This window comes from Budorcas taxicolor, chromosome 1, assembly GCF_023091745.1.
Source record: "Budorcas taxicolor isolate Tak-1 chromosome 1, Takin1.1, whole genome shotgun sequence".
Taxonomy (NCBI): domain Eukaryota; kingdom Metazoa; phylum Chordata; class Mammalia; order Artiodactyla; family Bovidae; genus Budorcas; species Budorcas taxicolor.
In genome coordinates this window covers 69,003,867-69,028,915 of record NC_068910.1, presented here as the reverse complement: position 1 = coordinate 69,028,915, position 25,049 = coordinate 69,003,867, and the positions used below count along the sequence as shown (strand labels likewise).

General features: G+C 43.2%; 1 protein-coding gene across 1 annotated transcript in view; it reads right to left on the bottom strand.

Moving 5' to 3' along the window:
* Positions 1–25,049, bottom strand: part of TIAM1 (TIAM Rac1 associated GEF 1) — a 157,191-nt gene that overhangs the window by 93,602 nt on the left and 38,540 nt on the right. The window contains exons 4-8 of the mRNA XM_052639711.1: positions 21,861–22,085; positions 19,352–19,537; positions 12,270–12,416; positions 9,377–9,451; positions 6,760–6,930 (exon numbers count right to left, since the gene is read on the bottom strand). Coding sequence (XP_052495671.1) covers positions 6,760–6,930; positions 9,377–9,451; positions 12,270–12,416; positions 19,352–19,537; positions 21,861–22,085 — 804 coding nt within the window. The remainder of the gene's footprint in view (positions 1–6,759; positions 6,931–9,376; positions 9,452–12,269; positions 12,417–19,351; positions 19,538–21,860; positions 22,086–25,049) is intronic.

Sequence of the window (25,049 nt, the reverse complement as noted above, 5' to 3'; positions counted from 1 at the left end):
TGATGTCTGGAATTTGCTTCCCAAACCATCCAAAGCAGGGGGTGGGAGTCAGTGAGTAAATGGATGAAACATAATTTGATATTCTAGAACCCAGGAGTTAATTACATGACTGGGTACTCTTTTGTAAGTCTGAAATTTTTCATAAATACATCATCTCTTCACAACAGAAATTCAACCAAGGAGAATTCTTTCAAAGTAAGTGACATTAATTTTTCACTGGCTTAATACTCTATTTACCTTCTCCCTCAACCAAAATTTGCTGGGAAAGATTGAAGGCAGGAGGAGAAGGGGACGACACAGGATGAGTTGGTTGGATGGCCTCACCGACTCAATGGCCATGAGTTTGAGTAAGCTCCGGGGGTTGGTGATGGACAGGGAAGCCTGGTGTGCTGCAATCCATGGGGTTGCAAAGAGTCGGACACGACTGAGAGACTAAATGGAACTCAACCAAAACTTTAAGGCCAAAGTAAGAACACTTCTGATATTTATTCCAATAAATATTCAATTACACCCAACAAACTCTGAAGTGTGCTAGACACCGTGAGAAGCAATGCCAATAGGGCAATTAATAAAACCTAAGTGCAGTCATCAGAAGTGTGTGAAGGGGCATGCAGAACATAGGAGGTGGGGACACTGGTGGCTTCGCTTCGTAAATAAATATACACGCAAGACATCGATCCTGCATCGTCAAGAAAGCAGAGTTACAGACAGTAGGAGGGACTCTGCTAAACACCTAGCCAAATGATGAAGATGTTTTCAAAAGTGATGCTTGGATGCTTGGGAACCTCCAGTGTGCATCCACCTAGCCAAATGATAAAGATGTTTTCAAAAGTGATGCTTGGGAACCTCCAGCGTGCATCCACCTAGCCAAATGATAAAGATGTTTTCAAAAGTGATGCTTGGGAACCTCCAGTGTGCATCCTCCTCCTATAATGTGATGATTTGAAACCACAGCCTGAACACGCGCACCACGGAGCCAGCACCTTCCATGTACAGGCTTTTGGGCTCTGCTGTGGGTTGTCGTAGTTTAGTCACTCAGTTGTGCCTGACTCTTCTGCAACCCCCTGGACTGTCGCCCACCCGGCTCCTCTGTCCACGGGATTCCCCAGGCAAGAATCCTGGAGTGGGTTGTGCCATTTCCTTTTCCATTGCTGTGGGTGCTGAAAAGCAAATGCTCAATGACTCCCAGACCCAGACTGTTCTTGCAAAATAACCAGGGTGGATGGGTAAACCCAGGAAACAAAGGCAGGGGAGCTTCAAAGTGTGTTAGCTACTACTTCTCAGAGAGCCACAGAGTTAAACAACAAAGTAATAATACTTAAGAGAGCTGTGATATGCAAGAAAAGTTTACCTCACAGAGACAGAAGCTGCAAATGCTTCCCATGGACCAAGACACCCACGGAAATCTTTAATTATTAATAGAAGCAAAATATTTTGCTTCGCCATCTATTTCCAACTGAGGTGGGAGGGAAAGAGAAATGAAACTTCATGGGGTCTTGATCAACAGGAACAAACCCACTGGGAAATCTTACCATCATCATCAATATATATTTTGTGGACATTCCCAACAGAGCTGCCACTTAGAGAGTCTTCTGGAAACCAGACCCGAATAGCAACCTCATCCAAGACTCCTGAAACCTCAGCGTGAGAGACAGCCCACTGGCAGACACCAAAGGTCTTAAGGCGGTTTTGATGGAGACACCATTCCTTAAATGCTACCATGCTGAAAACATTTATACAGTTGCACAGAGAACCATAAACAAGAGCCCACACTTTGAAGTGTTTAACAAAGAGAACAGAACGACGGTAAAAGGGTGGTTCTTACCACCTTCCCTCCTCCACCGTATTTTCAAACTTCTTTGAGTTACAATAACGTCTTGATAACTTAGAAAGATAAAAGTGAGCACACACAACAAACACAAAAATGATAATGGTCTTACTTGTAACCCAGGAGTCTGTGATTCGATCAGTAAATCGTTACCCTAAAAATGGGACTTCCAATCAATACACCAGTGTGTCTTCTCATTTTGGGAAATGTTTCTCAATTATGAGCCCTAGTGAGTCATGGCTGGTCTAACATAAAGAGAATATCTTAATGAACTAAGATTATCAGCACTCTCAAGAATTTCAAGATCCTCCACTATTTGCAAGTCAATATCAAGGTGTTTAAAAAAAAAAAAAAAACCACTTACCGTGTTTGTAACACATCTATGTGCAAGAATTCCAAATATTAATGAATATTTTAAGACAGTAATTCTAAGATGTGGCCTGCACTATTTGTTGTTGTTCCTCTTCAGTCACTAAGCCGTGCCCTGTATTATACTCAAAAAATTTTCAAGAGAAAACTTCCTAACTTGGGAGAAATTCAGACAGGAAAAAATTTAAACAGTCTGGTTTCCAGAAGACTCTCTAAGTGGCAGCTCTGTTGGGAATGTCCACAAAATATTTACTGATGATGATGATAAGATTTCCCAGTGGATTTGTTCCTGTTGATCAAGACCCCATGAAGTTTTCCCACATTTACTTACTTAAGTTACTTAGCATTTGATTCATTTTGAGACAGTGAAGCCGCAAATTATACCATTATTTAGTGTAGTTGGCATACTTCTTAAAAATTTACATGTTTCTATGACTCCTCCGAAGGATGAAATATAAAACATAAGGTAGGTATTTTCAATAAGTAATCTGAGCCCATTAACACAGATACCATACTCTTCAAATCCATCAACGTTTGGCTCTTTTCTGCTCATATTCTTCCATTTCAGTCAAACCTCTCCAGAAAACATAAATGCATGCAGTTAGGACATACAGAGATCCATGCACGCGCGTGCACACACACAGAGCTACTGCAGAATTTCCAAGGATATTTATTCTGCCCTTCAAGATGATCTTTCTTTTTCTATTTTTAATGCCCACATTCATTAGGAAAAAGTCACAGGTCTACATGGTAAAGGCATGAGAAAGATGCCCACGGTCACACGTGAATAGTAACAGCTGAGTATGAATGAATGAATCTCTTTGTAATTATTTGAGTGATGGCAATGATCAGAATATATTCACAACCCACAGGCCAACATGCTTCCTGCTAGATTTAGTAACAGTCACTTTCATAACATTCAAAGCATGAACTGCACATGAAATGTAGATCTTGAAACAGTTACTGTACCAGAACTGGACTGGTGCTCGGATGGCAGATGACAGACTGATGTGGAATGATGTGGATCAGACAGAATAGGAAAGAGAATGAGCTGAATGCGAGAGACAGAGGAAAAAGATTGATTATTAAATATTAGCGAGAGCACCCATCACCAACACTGAGAACAGCAATAAGGAAATAAAAGACAGACAATTCCGACAATCACCGTTGTTGTTTGGACCCTCCTCTGGGGGGGGGGGGGGGGGGGGCGGGGACATCACTCAATGTTAATTAGATCATTAATAACATGTGGCACTGTTTTCTCTATTATCTCTTTCCGTCTGAAGAATAAAATCAGCTCCACTAACTGCAATAAAGTGTCTCCTAAAGAAGCATTCAGCTTTAGAAGGCACCTGGCTCTGGGCACACTATATAATTTACCCTACACAAATGCTTTTCTGGGGACCATCAATTTCTTGAAGTACACACCAAAGTTTTCTGTTTTTAAACTCAAGAGACGTAAGAGTGTTCCACACCATATTGCTTTTATCTCTAGTTCTATGTTTTTTTGGGGGAAAAAAAAAAATCTGAGGATTCAAGAAAAACAATAAAACCCTTTTATTGTTAGAGAAAGGGATATATGTCACAATGACACCATTAAAATCCCATCAAGTGATAAAACCCTTTATAAGGGCAGCTGGTCTAACTCATTAATTAAAGATGGTCTCTAAGTTGCCCTGACAGTTGTCCTTCATTCCCTTAGTTTCCATCAAAGCAAAAGCTTGAAAAGTACCTAAAATCACTATTTTCCCCACTGTTTAATTTTTCACCAATATTTATTGCTAAACTCTAACACACCCTCCAATTCCTGATGGAGTCTAATGCCAGTGCATACAGGAGGTGCCAGAGCAATGCTACTCTTTGGAAGGCCCCTCCAGAGTTCAGCTAATATGAAAAACCCAGAGTCCTACTTCTGACACCTTCAGCTGCAGTTCTGAGAATAACTCCCACAGCTCGGCAGAATATTAATGGGTCTCTAAAGAATCGTGCTAATCTATAAATAAAAGGATGCAGAAATCCTCAATAGACTAATTTTGTTAAGTAATTAAAATAAAAAATGTGAACAGAAATGCCATTATCTTTAAAAAGCTAGAATTCGTGTACATGAAGGAAGCGAAGCATGCAATGGTGTATCATTTATTTTTAACACCCATGTGGGGGCTGATTTTCAGCTTTGCCCTGAAACAAATGGTCCTTCTACTTTTCCTCCAGAGAGATGATCTGATACGCTTATTTGAGCCACAGTGTTCTATTTCTCCTTCACATGAAGCCAGATTTTTCCCTTACCAAGTCCTAGTCATTTGTACTTTTTGTTAAGTACAAAAATTGCTGATCGCAGAAGAACTGAGTTACTAGTTGAGATAGTGAAAGTTCTACCGTATTTATAAACCACTTGTATTGATAGAGGGCTTCCCAGGTGGTGGTAGTGGTAAAGAATCTGCCTGCCAATGCAGGAGACGTAAGAGAGTTGGGTTTAATCCCTGAGTCGGGAAGATCCCTGGAGTAGGAAATGGCAGCCCACTCCAGTATTATTGCCTGGAGAATTCCAGGGACAGAGGAGCCTGGCGGGCTACAGCCCATAGGACTCTCCAGTCCACAGAGTTGGACACAACTGAAGCGACTTAGCACGCGCATGTTGAATGAGAAGGTTCAAAACATCATTGGATTCATCCAGCTTCTTCTAGGATAAAATTATGACAAGGTTTCCACTTTCCCTTTAGTGGTCTCAGAGAAGGCAATTTCACTCCCCTAAGAATATTCCCTGGTAGCTCAGAGGTTAAAGCATCTGCCTGCAATACAGGAGAGCTGGGTTCAATCCCTGGGTTGGGAAGATCCCCTGGAGAAGGAAATGGCAACCCACTCCAGTATTCTTGCCTGGAAAATCCCATGGACAGAGGAGCGTGGTGGGCTATACTCCACGGGGTAGCAAAGAGTAGGACACGACTGAGCAACTTCATAAGAATATATTCTAGGCTCTTCCACCCCTTACGGACCATCCTTCCAGATGACTGACAGTTCTTGCAGCCATCTACTTGGCACAAAGGAAGCCATCCAAGTTTGGAGCCGCCAGATAGAGATTAAAAACCTCCTTTGGCGGGCCTCCCTGGTGACTCAGTGGTAAAGAACCCACCTGCCAAAGCAGGAGACGTAGGTCTGACCCCTGATCTGGGAAGAGACCACATAGGCTACGGAGCAACAAGGCTGAGGCGCCTCAGCTACTGAGCCTGTCCTCTAGCGCCTGGGAGCCGCAATCACTGGCCCAAGAGCCCGAGAGCCCCGCTCCGCAACGGGAAGCCAGTGCAATGAGAAGCGCGCACACTGCAACTAGAGAGTACTCTTCGCTTGCCGCAACTAGAGGAAAGCCCAAGGAGCAACGAAGACCCAGCACAGCCAAACAGCAAATAAACAAATAAAAGTACTGAAAGGGGAGAAAAAAACCTCCGTTGCAAGCAACTATGACCGTGATGTGAGCTCAGGCAAGGAACAAGGGCTTTCTGAGCCTCACCTTCTCATCTATACAATGGGGACGTACCATTTCTTCTCAGACTCGACATGACTACCAAATAAGATTATGAATGCTGTTAATTAGGTAAAAGAAAAGCCTGACATTTAAGAAAAGTCCCGTTCTTTCCTCCTTCCATTCTCTCACTAAAGGCAATCCAGTTCATCTAGCTGTCACTCAAGGAGGATCAAAAAAATGAAACTGGGCTTACCGTGAAAATGATCACGAAGTTTCTATAACTTAAGGTGTAAGCAGAGGAAGGGAGTTCAATCACTTGTCACTTTAAAGGAAAAAAGAGGCTAATTGTGTGTTCACAGGGAGGAGAATTTCTCATCATGGACTGCAAATTTGACATCTATTTCAACGTTTTCCTACCCTAAAGATGCCCATGGTGTATTAGAAACTGTCAAAGAGCAGGTTACAAATAGTGCACGTAACAAGAGTGTTGCGTCGATCTCTCAGTCGTGTCCAGCTCTTTGCAACCTCATGGACTGTAGCCCGCCAGGCTCCTCTGTCCATGGGATTCTCCAGGCAAGAATACTGGAGAGGGTAGCCATTCCCTCCCCCAGGGGATCTTCCTGACCCAGGGACTGTACCTGGGTTTCCGCATTGCAGGGAGATTGTTTACCATCTGAGACACCTGGGAAGCTCTGTGCACATAATATGATGCCACTGAATACATGTATGTGTGTGCTTGTGGCAAACAGAAAGCAGGGACAAACACCAAAATGTTCACCGAGGTGACTTCTGAATTTTGTGAGCAAGGGTGCCTTAATTTTCGGCTTTGTTCTTTACCTAAACTCTCTACAACTTGTGCAATGAGCACGTAATAGGCTTTGCACAAATCTATCAAGAACACATGTTGCAAGAAGCTTCTAAGAGAATCCCTCTCCTCCTAGTGTGGAAGAATTCATGTCCATCCATTAAGCGTATTATCACAAGGGGACCCAACACTACTCTGGAATGAAACGAAGGTGTTCTTTCAAGAACCCTCCTCTGCCACCCGCAGCTGAGTGTCCGTGGAGTCCTCGAACGCAAACAACCCCAAGTGGCCTCATACCTTGCAGATCAGCTCCAGGGTGTCCTGGGCCGTGTCCCCAGGCCGGACGACCGTCAGGGCTGGCTGATTGTTCGGTAGACAGAACCAGGATGGGGTGAAATACTCGTGGACCCAAATGTCACAGTCGGGATTGTGCTGGTGGACAGCGGGCAAGACCATTTCTTTCTCCCTCTAGGATAAGAAACAAAGTTAGCAGCAGAGAAGCAAGTCAGTCTCTGGGGATCTCAGACCCCCTGATAGCACACAGGGATTATCTATTCTGAAGAAAAGGGTCCGGCGGCAGAAGTGTGGTGGCAGGAGTGAAGGATAGAGGGGACTCTCAGAGAGAGGAAGAAATTATGGAGAAAGGAGCTTTCTGGGGGTGAGCGAGATGTCTCAGGTGAGACGCAGACCTCACACCTGACCCATGGCATCCACAGGTGGGCACTGCATGACTGAGTGGGTATCAAAGTTTGGAAGAAAGAAAGAAATGGACCATCCATTCAGTTCGGCTTTCTTGCTATGATTTCTTCCACTACAAATTTAGAGCTGAGAGTCCTCTGGCAAGACTCTGTACCCTGATGAGCTATAAGTTTCAAAGGCAACCAGGAGGCTCCAAGGAAATTCTTAAAGATGGTGTTCCAACACAAGCTATTGACAACCAGCATCATTTCTGTGCTCACATTTAACCTCTGGCACACCTCTGGGAGGGACAGAGAGCTACATTTCCCTTATGAGGTGCAGAGAACTCCACAGGGGAGCTTTCTGCCTTTTCTCAGGTGGTTGCCATCAGTCCATCTCTGAATCGGGGAATAGTACCAAGTTTCCAAGAGTGGGAGGAGCCATGCCCTACCTACATACTCAGCAGCTGGGTTATAGCTAAGCCAGCTAAACAGCTAAAGCAAAAAACACTCCACAGGTTGATGAAATATTAGGAATCTAGTCTCTCTGGAGTAAGCAAAGAAATAATTTCTTTAGATTTTAGCAAGGTAAAAATAATGCTGATGCTCAACAGGTGGTAAGAAAAAAGCTTTGAATATTGGTTTATATCCATGGATTGGTAAATATGTACCCATAGATTACTGAAAATGTGCTGCCATGAGCAGATTACAAGAAGAAACAAGTTTCCGAACGGAAGCCTGAGAGGTGGTAACGTAACACCTTCTGTATGTAAAAAGATCAGATCCCAGAATAGGGGACATGTTTCTGTAAAGGCTACTAACCTAAATTCTTCAATGGAGAAGACAATTTCAGCTCTGCCTTTGAATGGCTTGGCTTTCACAGATAAATTGAACCCCAGGGAAGGCACTGTCAAAATGCAATAAACTTGCCCAAATCCCATTAATTGTAATTGGAATCTTCCCACTCCGTCCCCACGTGCCACCTTAAAGAAATGCTCTTAGCACTAGATCAGCCCAAATTTTGCATCTAAACTGCTCTTTGAGTACAGGCATTCCAGCCAAGGAGTAAAAATAAAAGGGTATCTAGGAAAAATGAAAAAAGTGACAGAAATCCAATGGAACAATTTTTGCAGTTTCCAGGATTCGTGTGCCTGGGGAAAATATCCCTACATTAAAAGTGCACTAATTATGATATTCAAGATGAATTACCTAACTTCAGACATGAATACATGAACACAGAAACTGTGCCTGGATTGCACGTAAGGACAGTGATTTAACTTCATGAGATTTCATCAGAAAGAGACAGCGGTTATTGATGCGTATTTCCAAGGACAGCTATCTTGATATCCACAATGACATAATCCAGGAGTAGTTAGGCATCAAAGGGAGAAAAAGGTCCTTCCGTGACCACAATTCTCCCCACTCCCCGCAGTAACAGAACCCTGATTTCAGAGGCTCGGCTCTATCTAGAACATGGGACAAGCCACTGCTTGGTTGCATGGCGACTGAAAGCTGAACTCTGTCATATTGATTCTGAGTCAGGGAATGGAAGGATCATACCAAGGTCACATTATCAACATCAGAACTCCCACCCCTTCCCCCAACAAAGAGCCTGTTGGTATCACCATTAGGGTCTTTCAAATGAGGGATGTCCATTCATTTAGAGGCTGAAAATAGCAGCCGAGGGAAAAAAAAAATCAATATTCTTTATGGGCTTTCAATCAGAGCAGTTTGAAAGATCCTTTTAAATCCAAGCACAAGGTTAAACCAAGTCTGGAGATTTATAACTGGATGCTTGTCTTGGGAGGCAAATGCACGTTTTATTTTTAAAAGAACATACCATTAGAATAGTACTTTGAAATTAATTGAAGCAAATAGCACGTGTGGGTAGACAGGGAGACCAGTACAAACTCACCTCTTGAGAAGGAAGTTGTTTACGAGAGGAACTTACAATGGCATAAAATATTCTGCTACCCAGAACCCCACTTTCCTCCCTTCTTCTAGATGGAAACAAACATTCAAATGATAATTACTGAAAATGTGATGTCAGCGGGTGAATGTCTTACTGTAAAGAAGTTTTCCATCTCTTCTGACCAGTTACATAATTTTAAAGGACTGATCATTTCAGTTTCTAATACTGAGTCTACTTAATTTTAGGATCCCAAGAAACCATTGCACTGTGTAATGTTGAGGTTATTTGTGGTACTTTTAGAAAAGGAACATGTGTTTATTTTTACCTTGCCGTCTGGAACAGTGTCATCAAATATTCCCTCTAAAGATTTCTTTACAGCCTCAGTTCCCTCACCGAACACCTGCATATACAAAAGTATCATCTTAAAAAGGAATTTGGGCAAAAGAAGCATGAGAAGGGGATGGAAATGGGCATGGCTATTAGAAAACATTACAAAAATTTCACATGCTCTCACATCAAACTCTCAAGTAGGTAAAACAATTTACAGGCTAGCAGACCATGAAAACCATTCCTCTGTCGGGATCACTCCCCAACTCTCAGACGATTTTTTAAAATTGGCTTATTAGAGCTAGATTCTTTTCTATAAATTTAGATGAATTAGCTTACAAATGCAATGTACCAGATTCTTTCACAGTGAAGAATTTCAACTACAGTGCCACACATCTAATCAGATATTTACCAATAATAATTAGTTTATGTTTTAATCCTCAGAACTAAGGGGTCTTCCCTGACGGCCTAGCGGTTAAGACTCCACATTTCAATGCAGGGGGCGTGGGTTTGATCCCTGGTTTGAGATCTGAGGTCCCAAATGTCATGAGGTGTGGCCAAAGAATTTAAAAATAAACATCAATAACAAACTTAAAAATCCGCAAAACCTGAGACATACATTTAGAATTATGTTACCGCAACACCATGGAAAAGTTTCTTATTTAAAAAATAGAAACTTGTCTACCCTTGGAAATTTAATGAATTCTACAAACTTAAAGATATGACTGTGAATTGGGAGATGAGGTTTGACATATATACAGTACCATGTGTGAAAATAAATAGCTAGTGGGAAGCTGGCATATAATGCAGGGAGGTCAGTTCAGTGCTCTGTAATGACCTAGATGGGTGGGATGAGAGATGGATGGGAAGGAGGTCCAAAAGCTATACGTATGTATATAGCTCCTTATGTATCTAGCTGATTCACTTCGTTGCACAGCAGATACTAATACACCATCGCACAGCAATTATAATCCAATTTAAAAAGATATGACTAAAACCACATCAGGGTACCCATGCCACTAGGTGGTCAAAACCTGAATACGTCAACGTGAGAAATTTTATATACCGGCTCTCAACTGATGGTGTACTGTTGGTATAGAGTATGTAATTAAGAAAAAGGTTTTGCTCCAAAGCAAGTAAGATACATAGACACATACAATTTTTATCTGTTTCAAAGTCCTAAATTAACAAGTAAATTTCTGTTGGTATGCTTATGGCTAAGAGGTTTTTTAAAACTCTTACAATAAGAGAGAATAACAAGAATTGGTTATAGAACACCACATGATCCTTTGATTAAAAGAACCAGCTAAACTTCTTTTGGATTGGTTTAAATTCAGGCATATATTTCAGCAGCAATGGACTATAACATAAGGGGGCACCCATAAAGGAGAAGCATATAAATGAACTAAAGCTCCTTTTTTAAGATGTTTATTTTATTTTATTATTTTATTTATTTATCAGCTGCTCGTATGCATGCGGGATCTTTGTTCCCAAATCAAGGATCAAACCCATGCCCTCTGCAGTGAAAGCACCGAGTCTTGACCACGTCCCTGAAATAAGGCTTTTAACAGAAGAGAAATGCAACTCGAGTTGCCTACTGCAACTCCTGGCAGGTATTTATAGTGATGGTCTGAGTCACCTGTAAGGCCAACAGATGCACGTAGAACGAGGCAAGAAATGCTGACTGCTAAGGTCACCTTTTTGCACGTTTAGTCAAGAGTCATCAAGTCTTGTGTGTGACTTTTTCCGCTGAAATATTGACTTTCCTCCAGTTTATTCTTCGAATTTACACAGAAGCAAGACCCCAGGCAGCCAACTTGACGCGCCTCGCTCCCCAAAGACCAGAGAACAAAGAGCAGGACTGCTCAGGCTCTCCCCATCTGCTCATCGTAGAAACGATGAGCATGGTGGGCAGCTAAGGACTTAGTACCTCAGCCTTCAGGCCTGATTTCGCTTTTAAACGTCACTCCTAAGTAAACTAATGGCTGAACTAGCCGAATCAACAAGATCTTTTTTTTACTGAGTCAGTCAATAGACCTGTCTCACTTTGCATAAGGGCTCAGAGTGAACAGGTCAAATTGGCAATACTAATCATGACCTCAAAACGCACAGTGCCTCTGCAGCTCACGGACTGGATATTCTCCTCCTCTCCTATGTTCTTTCCATGCCTATCATCAAAGTGGCTCTGGGGCAACTTGTTTTCCAAAGCCAAAAAGAAATGACAATGGAAAGAGAGTTCCCCAGAAGTAACTCTGGCAGGAAAGTGGTCTTTGATAGTCAAAGTCAAAGTGATGAGGCCAGAGCATTTGGGTATTAGAGACCCACTGATGCTGCACCATAGGAGGTACCACTCAGGATGCACTGAGACAGGTCCCCTTCAAGCCCTGCCACCTCGGGAGATGGACGTCACGGTGGTGAGTAGGCGCTCTCAGACGCCTGGTTCCTCATATTGGTAGGTACCCATTTTAACATCAACCCCAAACAGTCAAGGGCAAAGAAATAACCAGATTGCCCTGGAGGCGGCCTTTGATCCAAAGCCAGAGGAGGCATAAAAAGACCGTCAGGTGCCCACGTGGCTTCATCATCAAGCCCTGCTTTTTTCCGGAAGACTCAGGAAGAAGTGCACTTTCCGTACGTCTGTAATTAAGCAAGGCTTAGAAAGGATGCAGGTGGGGACGGGAGCTTGGTGATAGACTAATAGCAGAGTTCAGCGTTGTGGGTGTACATTATCTATTTAAAGCACCTAGCACGACTAACTTCTTTGCTTCAGCTAGCTGAAGTGGTGTAACACTGGGTATCAATCAAGGAACAGCACACACATGCATGCACATCCCAAGTGACGTGTCCGTGGAAGCAACCTACGCTTGCTTCTCATCCACCCTGGAACCCACCTGATTGATGCTTGGGCGTCCCTGCTTCTTTTTAGAGGTAGTATCCAGACCCCAAAGAGAAGAAAACCTGCTCCTTCTCTTGCTTGCGGATCGGGACATGGCCTGAGTACGTCTTCTGACTCCAGTTTCACCCGTGCGGGCGGCCACCTGAGGACGGCAAGAGGGGCCATCGACAAGAGGTAGTCAGGACCACTGACCTGTTCCCCAAAGTCCCCACTAAGCCCCACCCTCCAAGAGTCTCATGTCAGCCAACACTGAGCCCACGAACCACAGCATTCCATCCATGACTCACATATACGGGAACTGTGAGAGTCCTTTCTAGATTCAAACTATAACCGAAAGCTTGGCAAACTCGATCGCTGTCTGAAATAATCAGTTGCTGTTGTTGTTCACTTACTCAGGCATGTCTGACTCTTTGCAACCCTGTGGACTGCAGCACACTGGGTTTCCCTGTCCTTCACTATCTTCCATACTTTGCTCAGACTTTCATCCATTGAGTCGGTGATATCCAACTATCTCATCCTCTGTCACCCTCAATCTTTCCCAACACCAGGGTCTTTTCCAATGAGTCGGCTCAGTAAAAATACATAATAACTGTAACAGAATGTATACCAGGTTTCCAAGAAATCAGATATCCTTCTGGTCACAGTCCCAAACTCTAGCATCAAGTTAAACTAACCATAGTTTCTTGAGATTCTCTCTAAATGATACAGAGTTGTTTCTATACCCTAACAAAAAATAGTGACCGAGTGTCAGCAAAAACAGTGAAAACAGCACATTTGGGTGCCTGTGATTTTGTACTGAATCTAAATTTACCCATCTCTTCTATTTTGTTTTCTCAGAATTACATAAAATTACATTCCTCATTAAGCAAGTGATGGTTGTCCCCCAATATTAATCACTCCTTGGCCTTAGTCAGAGAAATCTCAAAAACAGTTGAGCATCTGGCTGCCCCAAGTGGACTTATTTTCCTTGTAGCAGGGTGTGCGATACTGATGAAGTTCTGGTCAAAGGGAAGTAGAAAAGTTATTTATAATTTCCAGGAAGGATCCGCAAAAGGAGGGGGTTTTCCATTATCCTTCACTCCACTCTTTCCAGAAATGTCATGTTAGCTAGTTCAGGACATTTGGATGGAAGCATTTTCAAGGATTACAGAATAAGACGGAAAGGATCCAGGTCCATGAAAGATGGTGAAACCACGTTATAACCTTCATGTCCTATGTTTAGGTGAAAGAGGAATAAGATTGTATTTCCTCAATCATGATTTTGTAAAATATTTAATTTCAAACAGGCATAGAAAAGGCTAGAAGACATTTTCCTCCTTATTTTTATCGGATATATTTTACACAGAAAAAGAGAGCAAAAAAATGTTTCCCAAAACATTAAAACTACCACTGTTAATATTTGGTTACATCCTTCCTGACTTTACTTCCAAGCAAACATGTATATCATCTTTTTACAAAAATGGAAACATACTAAAAGCATTTGGCAATTCTGTCATCTACACTTAAAATATGATACTCACCTTTTTATTAAAACAAACTTTAACTTTGGAGAGGAAAACGTATTTTTATTTTTTTAAAAAAAGAAGCTAACCTCCATTGAGATGTTTGCAAGGTGCCAGCGTGCATGCTCAGTAATTCAGTTGTGTTTGACTCTTTGCAACCCCTACGGACTGTAGCCCACTGTGGCCCACCAGCCTCCTCTGTTCGTGGGATTTTTCCAAGCAAGAATACTGGAGTGGCTTGCCATCTTCTCCTCCAAGGGGATCTTCCTGACCCGGGAATTGAACCTGCATCTCCTGCATTACAGGCAGACTCCTTACACTTGAGCTACCCGCCAGGAACCCAGACAAATACTTAAATGTTCAGAAAGGGGCCACACCAAACCTACATCCACTGCTGTGATCGCCTGCATCAAGCAGTAGGTGCAGGAGCTCTTTGCAGGCAATCCTTCAGGCTTGAACTTTATCCCACAGGTGGTGAGCAGAGTCCCAGCAGAAGCCAGGAGGTCTCAAGAGGCCACCCACGGGCCCTCCTTTCAAACAAGGGAGTGCCAGGAGGTACAGCGAGTTGGGCTTGAAATGAAACTTCCCCACCCACTCTTTGTTGCTGGAGGTAAATATCTCAGAACCTACTTGTCACAGATTCCCACACGGGCAACTCCCCATGTGATGGCTGCCAACTGGCCGCCTTCTCATGGATGAACAATGTTGGGTAACACCCGGGGGCCCCCTCAGCAGTGAGTACACTAGCTACAAGGCACACCTTCCTGAGGTTTTCAGCATTGACAGGGTAAACACTCTGGAAGCCCCACTGAGTAGATTGGCAAAGACCCCAACGTCCATCAGAAACAAGAATCAAAACACCTTCTCTGCAAGGGTATTAGGGGGAAAGTTTTGGTCCCAAACAAAAAAAAAGACGAGGGAGCTTGAAAGGTCTTGCATTTTCTCAGCTTCAGACAGAAGCAAACCTAGACAGGGGCAGGTAAAAATGTGGCACTCAACACAATGGTGGGAAAACTCCCCCAGAGAGAGCTCTTACCACAAATATACTCAAGGCGTTAGGGGAGCAAAAGTCACACAACCGTAAAGGACACATTCTTATGTTAAATATGCAAACATTTCTTCTTCTCCATTTGATCGCTTTCTAAGCTAAAGGTAAACAACAGTTGTAAAAGGAATAAGTGATAATGTGCTAACATACAAAGATGCTCACATAACTATGTCAAAATCAGTGAAGCTTATGGGCACAACATGAGGCTTAGAACCACTGAATAAATGGTATGAAAGGTAAAAATTCTAGAGAAAAAAATGTTCACGTGGTCTCATATTTATATAAAGATATATATACGGACATATACAGGCAGACACACATGCATGGACACACACACACAATTGTCCATCAGTATCCATGGGAAACTGGTTCTTTAGGACCCCCAAGGAACCAAAATCCTCCCATGCTCAAGAGCTTATATACAATGGCATAGTACTTATATAACCTACAGACCATCTCCTATGTATTTTAAATATCACTAACTTACTTATAATACCTAACATAATGTATATTCTGTGTAAACAGGTGTAAGTACAATGTAAATGCTATGGAAATAGTTGAGTAAATTTGTTTTGCTTTTTGGAACTTTCTGGAATTTATTTTTTGAATATTTCCAATCCATGGTTGGTTGAATCCCCAGATGCAGAACCTGCGGAAACGAATGGTCAAGTCTGTGTGTGTGTGTGTGTGTGTGTGTCTGTGTGTGTGTCTGTCTGTCTGTGTGTGTGTGTGTTTGTGTGTGTGTGTCTGGTGTCTGTATGTATCACAGCACCCATCAATATCTGAACTTTTGTGTTTATCTGGTGTTGCTATTTAGTCGCTAAGGCATGTCCAACGTTTGTGACCCCATAAACTGTAGCCCACCAGGCTCCTCTGTCCATGGAATTTCCCAGGCCAAAATAACTAGGGTGGGGTGCCATTTCCTTCTCTGGAGGATCTTCCTGACCCAGGGATGGAACCCACGACTCTTGGGTCTCCTGCACTGCAGGCAGATCCTTTACCACCGAGACACCTGGGAAGCCGTTGTGTTTATCTGATTGCTTACTTATTATCCATCTTTCCCACAAGAATATAAGCTCCAATAGGACAAGAACTCTGGATTCATTTACCGCTATAACCCTAATCAGAGGACAGTACGGACATATGCCAGGCACTCCCATTTATTTGTTAGCTGAATGAATAAATAAACAACAAACAAACAAGAAAAAGCAGAAGCAGAGATCCTACATAACACAGTTACAACAAGTAAACAGCAACTCTAGTTTCTAATTTTGGACAAACAGAGTCCAGAAGAAAAACCTAAATAACCATAAGTGTGCTCAGTTCCCAGCTGACCAGTTGGTTTAATTCTGTTTAACAAATGGACTGTTTCATTTAAGGTTCTGATAGTAACTACTCTAAACTGTTGGGGACCTCTTAAACTGCGAAAGTTACTGCTACTCCCAAGACAATAATGACTCAAAATGAGCAAAGAGATTTAGATGGAAGGGGAAAAAAAAAAAGCTGGCAAAAGAACTGTTGGACAAGAGCTCAAGAGTTTCTCAATGATCTTTGCTCACACAATGCCTCTCTTTGTGGCCCGTACCTGATTACTCTATCATTCTGTTCATCTGTGCAAACAAGAACAATGATAACCTTTCAAAGAGTACAGTGGGGACCCTTCAGTTAATTACTGAAAATCGCTGAGCATGATGTGAAGTCGTCCTGGTCAATGGAAATTAAATTGTGCTCGAATCTCCTCCCCTAGCCCCGTTGCCCTGACACCTCCTCCTCCCATGCTCCCCACTTAAAAGAAAGAAAAAAAAATAAAGTCTGGACAAAGGCTAAATTGAAGAGTGTTTCAACCCCAAGGGAAAAGAACATTCTCTGGGGTCAAAAGACAAGGAGAGAAGGAAAAAAAGTAAGTATCCAATAAATGAGACAGTAAAAACTCCCTGCCCAGAACCTTCTATAAAACGTACAGCAACAAATAGGAACAGATACCCAACAGGCTTGCTTAACTGGTCTGGTCCCACTGAAACCCCTCATGGAAAAGAGAAGTTTGCAATGACACACAAATACCCAGATATATGAGACAGACGTAGCTAGCAAAAAACAAAAACAAAAACAAAAAAGGAACAGAGAATGGCACATATGGAATTAAACATTCTCCTTTAAAATCATGGACTGAATAGAGCTAAAAGTCACTAACCCTTCCACTCCCGTTGTCAGCTGGTCAGATTCTAAAAGCCTGCCCATCAAAAGAAAAGCACACACAAATCATAGACATCGAGACAGAGGAGATTAGAAGGTCTGGAGATAAATTATGGAAGGATAATTTAGTGGGTTTTATTTCATCATCTCATTTTAGAGGGACTTCCCAGGTGGCGCTAGTGGTGAAGAATCTGCCTGACCAATGCAAGAGATGCAGGTTTGAACCCTGAGGTGGGAAGATCCCCTGGAGGAGGAAATGGCAAATTGCTCCAGCATTTTTGCCTGAAAAATTCCAAGGACAAGAGAAGCCTGGCGGGCTATAGCCCACAGAGCTGCAAAGAGTCAGAGACAGCTGAGCAACTAAGCACACACAGGAGAGGTTAGCTTCAGTGGCTTTGAAGAAAATAATAGAAACAGAGAAGTTTTAGGTAGACAGCAAGATTATTTTCTCCAAAGGTTATCAAACCCAGGAGAAGGAAACAGCCATTTGGATGGCTTGGGATTTAGTATTGGGTTGGTTGAAAAGTTCATTAGGGTTTTTCCATAAGAACTCAAACAAACTTTTTGGCCAGCCCAGTAATAAACCTGATGCACCATCATGGGTATCAAACTTCCTACATAAGAAAGTGAAATCAAGTGTTAGTTGCTCAGTCATGTCCCAGTCTTTGCAACCCCATGACTGTAACTCGCCAGGCTCCTCTGTCCTTGGAATTCTCCAGGCAGGAATACTGGAGTGGGTAACCATTTCCTACACCAGAGGATCTTCCTGACACAGGGATCGAACTGAAGTCTCCAACATGCAGGCAGATTCTTTAGCGTCTGAACCACCACGGAAGCCCTTTCCTTAATAAGACTGCTCCTTCAATTGATGACATTCTCACAGTGTGGTAAACAAGAATTTTTCTTGCAATTATTTTGCAGAACAAGCAAACTAATATTTGGTTAAGTTACAAAGCAGGGTCCAGGTCTCACAGAAACAGACCAAGAGCCACAAACTGAAGACCGTTTGCAAAATTAATTGATCACAGCCCTTGGACCCAGTGCCACTAAAAAAATAAGACTTAATAGCTGTATGGAGAGGTGGTAGCCAGGAGACCAAGAGCTGAGCTGTAATTAGTAGAACAAATCAGGATGCCAGTTCTAATAACTCCAGAAATTGGTTTAAGACTTCTTTAAAAATGTAAATCTACCCTAATTATCTGAATGATGATGCTAATCTACTTATAAAGAACACAAACGCCTCTGAGTGAATTACAGCTCTGAATCAATTGAAGAGCGCAGCTGACACAGCGAGCCCAGAGCCCCACAGGAAAGCTTCTCCAAGGCGGTTTCTGGAACCTGGGACTTAACATTCAGTTTCACAGTACATGTGCTAAGGTGCAGTACATTTTCAGTGGGTGTTCATTTGGATAGGCAAAAACCGTGTTGCTCGCATAGCAATTTTTGAGAAGAAAGGAACCCAAAGTACATAAAGCTGTTTGCAATTTAGCAAGTACATGAAATTACAGATTGCAAACATACAGCTACACAATCTGCCGCCCTGGAGGTCAGATGAAAATTCTCTTCCCCAAGCAACGACCTATGTCGGGCTGAGAAACACAGAAAGGTCTTGACCTTCTACAAAAGAATCAGGTATTTATGGTCACGCAAAACTATGATGGGGGCTTCCCTGGTGGCTCAGACAGTAGAGAATCTGCCAGCAGTGTAGAAGACCTGGGTTCAATCCCTGGGTTGGGAAGATCCCCTGGAGGAGGGCATGGCAACACACTCCAGTATTCTTGCCTGGAGAATTCCATGGAGAGAGGAGCCTGGTGAGTCCATGGGGTCGAAAAGAGTCAGACATGACTGAGTGACTAACACTTTCACTTTCAAAACTATGATGAAAAAGTGAAAAGGAAGATTTTTAAAGAAATCTACTCAATATGTGGTGTGTGTCTTCATGTGAAAAACTGAGAGAGAAACACACTCATGTTTGAAGGAACAAGCTCTCCACTTATCATAGCCACAAGAATAACAGAAAAAATACATACTGGGGTTGAAAGCATGACACCACCTAAAAATGACATGAGTTATCCACCAGAACCCCACGCGAAGAGCTCTTGAGGTAATACCTTTCATGTTTTCTTTGCACAATAATTTAGGCCCCATCGAGACCAGCTTAGTAACAAATGTCAAAAGAGATTCAAATGAAGATTTGTATCCACAGCTGAGAGAGGACGTATCAGAAAGCCACACAGTAAAACTGGAAAACCACTTCAGAGACTCTTGTCAAGTCGTGCTCAGGATTAATAGTCAAGATGAATATTTATCAAAAACACATTAGCGTCTACTTACCAGGGCATGAAAAGATGACACAGAAAAAATTCCAAGGCGGCCCATTGCCACTTTGGTTGGTCGGCTTGCAAAGGCAAGTAACCTTTTAGGGTTGGGCAGCTCCCCACCTTGGAGGCTGGCTAGGTAACAGCGGTAGCGAAACAGGTCCATTTGGAACTGCTCAAGATTCTGCTCCCAGACAAAGATCTACAGTGGTGAAAACAGGGAAAAAGTGAAAGAAGAAAAAGAGAAGGCAAATGTTAACATTTTTATTCCTCGTAAGTGTGACAAGTCCACATGTTGCAAAGGTATTAATTTTAATCCTAAAAGGTAAACAGCAGGTATCCTACGTTTCTTAGGTAATAACAAGTCCCATTTTGCTGTTGCCATAGCTGACTTGTTTTTCTGCGAGCTAACGTCATACATTCAGTATGACACACAGAACATACAGCCTTAGTTGCTCTGCTCCCTTCCATCACAGATTCTATGTTTGCAACCAGGACAGACCATCAGCTCCAGGCTCAGAACCACAAACCTGAGGGAGGAGAAGTGAAAAAGCAGAGGAATTCCAGCCCTGGAGAAGTGCATGACTTACCTAGGGTTGGTTTTTCAGAGGAAGATAGAGAAGAAGAAAGGCAAAGTGATTTCCAAATCAGAGACAAATAGGCCGAGAGTTTTGGGAGCAGGTGGGCGGTTGAAAGTACAGGATGGGACCACCGAAAATACTAATGGTGAAGATCCACATTCTGGAACGCATAGTTTCAATCACAGAATAGATCCAAGATGTTTCCACATTTTTCAAAGTGGCAAAATAATACCCACCTCCTGAGGCTGATGTGACGGTTGAATAAAGTAATGAAAGAGAAAGAGTTGGAACAGCTATATTGTGAAGGCTCGGGGATCTTGGCTGTGATGTGGATATTAATCGGTGGTTGACAGCTACCTTTTTACTTCAGCTTAAAATACGGTGTTAGTATGAACACATATTCATAACACTATTCACAACAGCCAAATAATGGAAATAGCCCAAATATCTATCAAAAGATGAATGGGTAAACAAATTGTGGTGTAAACACACGATGGAGTAAAATTCATCCATGAAAGGGATGGAGTGTGCATACCACAACGTGGACCAGTCTGTAAGATATTACGCTAACTCAAAGACATTGACACAAAAGGTCACATATTATGCAACTCCATTTATACAAAACATCCGAAACTGGCAAACCCAGAGACAGAAGGCCAGGGGCAAAAGGAGCAACAGCTTAAAAGATACGGAGCTTCCTTTTGAGGTAGACGGTATTTGGGACTAGACAGAGATAATGGTTACTCAAAAGGAAATGGCAACCCACTCTAGTGTTCTTGCCTGGAGAATCCCAAGGACGGGGGAGCCTGGCAGGCTGCCATCTATGGGGTCACACAGAATCGGACACGTCTGAAGTGACTTAGCAGCAGCAGCAGCAGCAGCAGCATTACACATTTACACTTTAAAGCGGTTAAGTTTGTGTTATGTAAATTTCACCTCTGGTTAAAAAATACAAAGAACAGGGTAATCGAGGGAAAGAACAGACAGAGGGGAACTCAGAATGTCATATGCTGATCAATTATTTAAGGTAAGGTAAAGTCGCTCAGTCGTGTCCGACTCTTTGCGACCCCATGGGCTGTAGCCTACCAGGCTCCTCTGTCCATGGGATTTTCCAGGCAATAGTACTGGAGTGGGTTGCCATTTCCTTCTCCAGGGGATCTTCCCGACCCAGGGATCGAACCCGGGTCTTCCACATTGTAGACAGACGCTTAACCGTCTGAGTTCACATACTTATTTCCTACATACTAGGCAAAGTTTCAAAATGTTGCTAAATGGCAATCACTTTAATTTTTTTTTTTTCTTTTTGGCAATACCACATGGCACGTGGGATTTTAGTTCCCTGACAGGGATTGAACCAGTGCCCTCTGCATTGGAAGGGCAGAGTCTTAACGTCTGGACCCCCAGGGAAGTCTATCACTGACTTTAAAACAACTGAATAGAAGGCAAAATGTCCTCTGTTATCTCACTAAATCTTTCCTTTCTGGCATGAAATACACTTACCTGCATATACTGTAATTATACACATATTGTTAAAGCACACTCTACCTTTACTAAATATAGAAATTTAACTTTATTGAGGAGTCAGGGATGAAGTTAGACCCATCACAGTTGGGCACGCGGTCAACCTGATAACACAGGGAATGAAATCGCAGACATGCCAATTACCCAGATCCCTGAGAATAGCTTGCCACTGGAGGGAGGAGGAGGGCTCCTCCATTAGATTTCTGTTTTTCCTCCAGCGTAATACTGTTCCCTTCAGCTCATAACAATCAACTGTGAACCACTGGTGGGGAGAACTGACAGTCAAAATAGAGAGTCTAGCAGCCTGGGCGACAGGCCGACAAGGAGGAGATAACCAAGGATGTTTCTCGGTTCCAAGGCAGCAGAAACACCCCTTTCAAGGCCTAATTATTGGCCCGCGTCTGCACACAGGAGAACAATTACCTGATCTAATATCGTTTTCTTCTTCTTTGAATCCGTGACGGAGGACAGCTGCATTTCGCCCATTTTCTTCATCTTCTCATCCATGTCGATCTTCTGCTCCAGTTTCTTGATCTCCGACTTCAGCAGCCGGAGCGTGTCCTCTTTGTGGTGGTGTCTTGCGACAGCGGCCGCGCAAGCAGAGTGGATGGCAGTGATCCAGTTCTCCAGCTCCGTCTGGCTGGTGGTCTGTGAGGGGCGGGGCGGGGCCCAAGAAGAAACAGGCACCACGGAGGTCAGCAGAGAAGAACCGGTGTGCATTTCCAGGCAAGCCCTGGCTGGGGGTCAAGCAGACGGCTCTACACACCCCCTGGGGAAGGCTAACCTTTCTGACCGCCTTGCTCAGAGAGCAGATAAAACAAGGGCGTCTCAGGTCAGACACCATTCCACCCAGCCCTCACTCCCAAGGGCTGTCGGGAATGAGGCCACCATGTCAGCTCACTCATGTACTTATTGAGCTCACTTGTTGCAACGGACTGAATGGTTGTATCCAGCCCCCTGCCCCAGATTCAAACACTGAAAACCTAACCCCCAGTGTGATGGAGCTGTGCGCTCAGTCGTGTCTGACTCCTTGCAACCCCATGGACTGAAGCCCACCATGGAATGTTCCAGGCAAGAATACTGGAGTGGACTGCGATTTCCTTCTCTGAGTGTGATGGTATTAGGAGGTAATGAGGTCATGGGAGTGGAGGCTTCATACAGGGGATCGGTGCCCTTATAAAAAGAAGCCAGAGAGCTAGCTAGCTCCAGAGCTCCATAGACTGCCATCTGTGAATCAGGGAACGCACCCAATCAGACCCCAACCATGTTCCCACCCTCATCTCACACTTCCAGCCTCCAGAATGTTTATGAAGTCACCCAGTCTGGGGTGGTTTCTGACAGCAGCCCAAACCAAAGCACTGGCATATGTGACAATTCTATCCGCCACTGTCGTTTAATCACTAAGTCGTGTCCGCCTCTTTGTGACCCCACAGACCGCAGCATGCCAGGCTCCTCTGTCTTCCACTGTTTCCTGAAATTTGTTCCGATTCATGCCCACTGAGTCTGTGGACAGTTCTATACAGAGAGCTTAGTTTTGGTTTCTTTTTTAACTTCTGATTTTTTTAAATAATGAAAGTATGATAACACATTTATGGGAGACTGGGAAGATATAGAACAAAGTGACACATAGTTCCACTATGTAATTATTTTTATAAGTAGACAAATTAAGGTTTTTAGTAGGTGTTTCAGATAGCTTGGTTTCTTATTGACAGTTGCTATGAAGCAAAGGTCAGTTCCCAGAGGGAATGGGTCAGTTCAGAGGCGACAATGAAGCCAAGGGATATTACAAGGAAAATGCGATAACCCTGTCTGCAGTGAACCGCTGTGACCCCAATCCTCAGGTGCCCTGCCTAAGCCAAGAAGCCATAACATAACTAGGGCTGGGATAGAGATCCAGGAGCTAGAAGTATTACCAACTCAGGAACACAGGGGAGAGTCTAGAAATAGCGACCACCTAGGAGAACTCCAGCCACTAAGAGCGACCAGGTCAAGGGGCTCTAAAGATAACTTCAAAGTGGGCTTGCTGTAACTCCGGGTGCTCTGAAAGGCAAAAGCTGGGGGTACAGCTCATGTGTCACCATATGCTATGATTAAGTCTCTAGGAACACAATCAATGAGCATCTCCTTAGAGAAGTTTAGTAAACGCTCAGAAGTTAGCTCAGAACCCAACCATGCCTCAGCCTGAACAGAGGATCTCTTTGGCTACTTCAATATTAAACTGGCCAACAGCATCATTTTTCAGTCACAAAACATTGTTACTTTTTTATTTTCTCTCTGATGCATCTTCCTACTTTTCTCACTCATTTGAGCCACGGTTTGAAAATATATTCTACTAACAGGACTCCACCCACAAAACTGAAATTTAAGTGAAGGCACAACCACTAGAGTTTATGTTATTTCGGAATCTCATCAGATTCATATCCCACAAAAGAAACGGCATCAAATGTTACAGTGTCTGCCAGCAGAGACACCACACACCAGGCTAACCTAGGCAATCTGGCAGTTGTTATGTTTACAGCAAAACACTTGCCCGTATCTAAGGAAGACTTCAATAAGCTAGATATTCTCCTAAAGAAACAGCACCTGATAAAGCAAATGGAATCATCTCAGTGGGAAAAGAAGAAGAGATAAAGATATTGGAAGTCAAAGGTAAATACTTATAGGTAGGGAAAGGGAAAAATGCAATGTGTGTATATGAGATTCATCTTTCTATTCCCACCTAGGACTTAACCATCTTATAATTGCAAGCTTGTAACTGACTACCTTTCTCCATTTTACTTCCCACTCCCCCCTTTAATTCTTTAAGAGTTAAAGACTGAGCTGCAAATTTTTTATCTTTAATCTCCTCTTAGAAAGCAATTACCTTCCATTTTGTCTTTACGTATCACTTTAAAGTTATTTCAGAGAAACAGAGTGTAAGATCCTCCCACATATAAAACCACCATGCTTCCCATGCCTAGTGCAAATGAAACGTTTGCTGTCTCTGGGTTTCTCAACCTCAGTGGGTAATTTGCAGGTGCAGTTATCCCCCCCACCCCCGCCCCTTTAGAACATTTTACTGGAGAAGGCAATGGCACCCCACTCCAGTACTCTTGCCTGGAAAATCCCATGGAAGGAGGAGCCTGGTAGGCTGCAGTCCATGCGGTCGCCAAGAGTCGGACATGACTGAGCGACTTCACTTTCACTTTTCACTTTCATGCATTGGAAAAGGAAATGGCAGCCCACTCCAGTATTCTTGCTTGGAGAATCCCAGGGATGGGGGAGCCTGGTAGGCTGCCGTCTATGGGGTCGCACAGAGTCAGACAAGACTGAAGCGACTTGGCAGTAGCAGTAGCAGCAGAGAAGGAATCAGTTCAGATGGGAAAACAATCAAGTAAGGATGCTTTTCGAAAAGAAACATTTCCAGGAAGAAACTACCAAGTATTGGCGAAGACATGGAGCAACCAGAATATTCTTATGAGCTGCTGGATGCTAAAGTGGTGTAACTGGCTTGGAAAACGATTTGGCACTACCTCCTAAAGTAGAAGGTCTGCACACCTTGTGACCCCCCAAAACGCACTTGTGGGTATGTTCTCAAGAGAAATGCATTCCTGTGTTCACCAAAACATATGT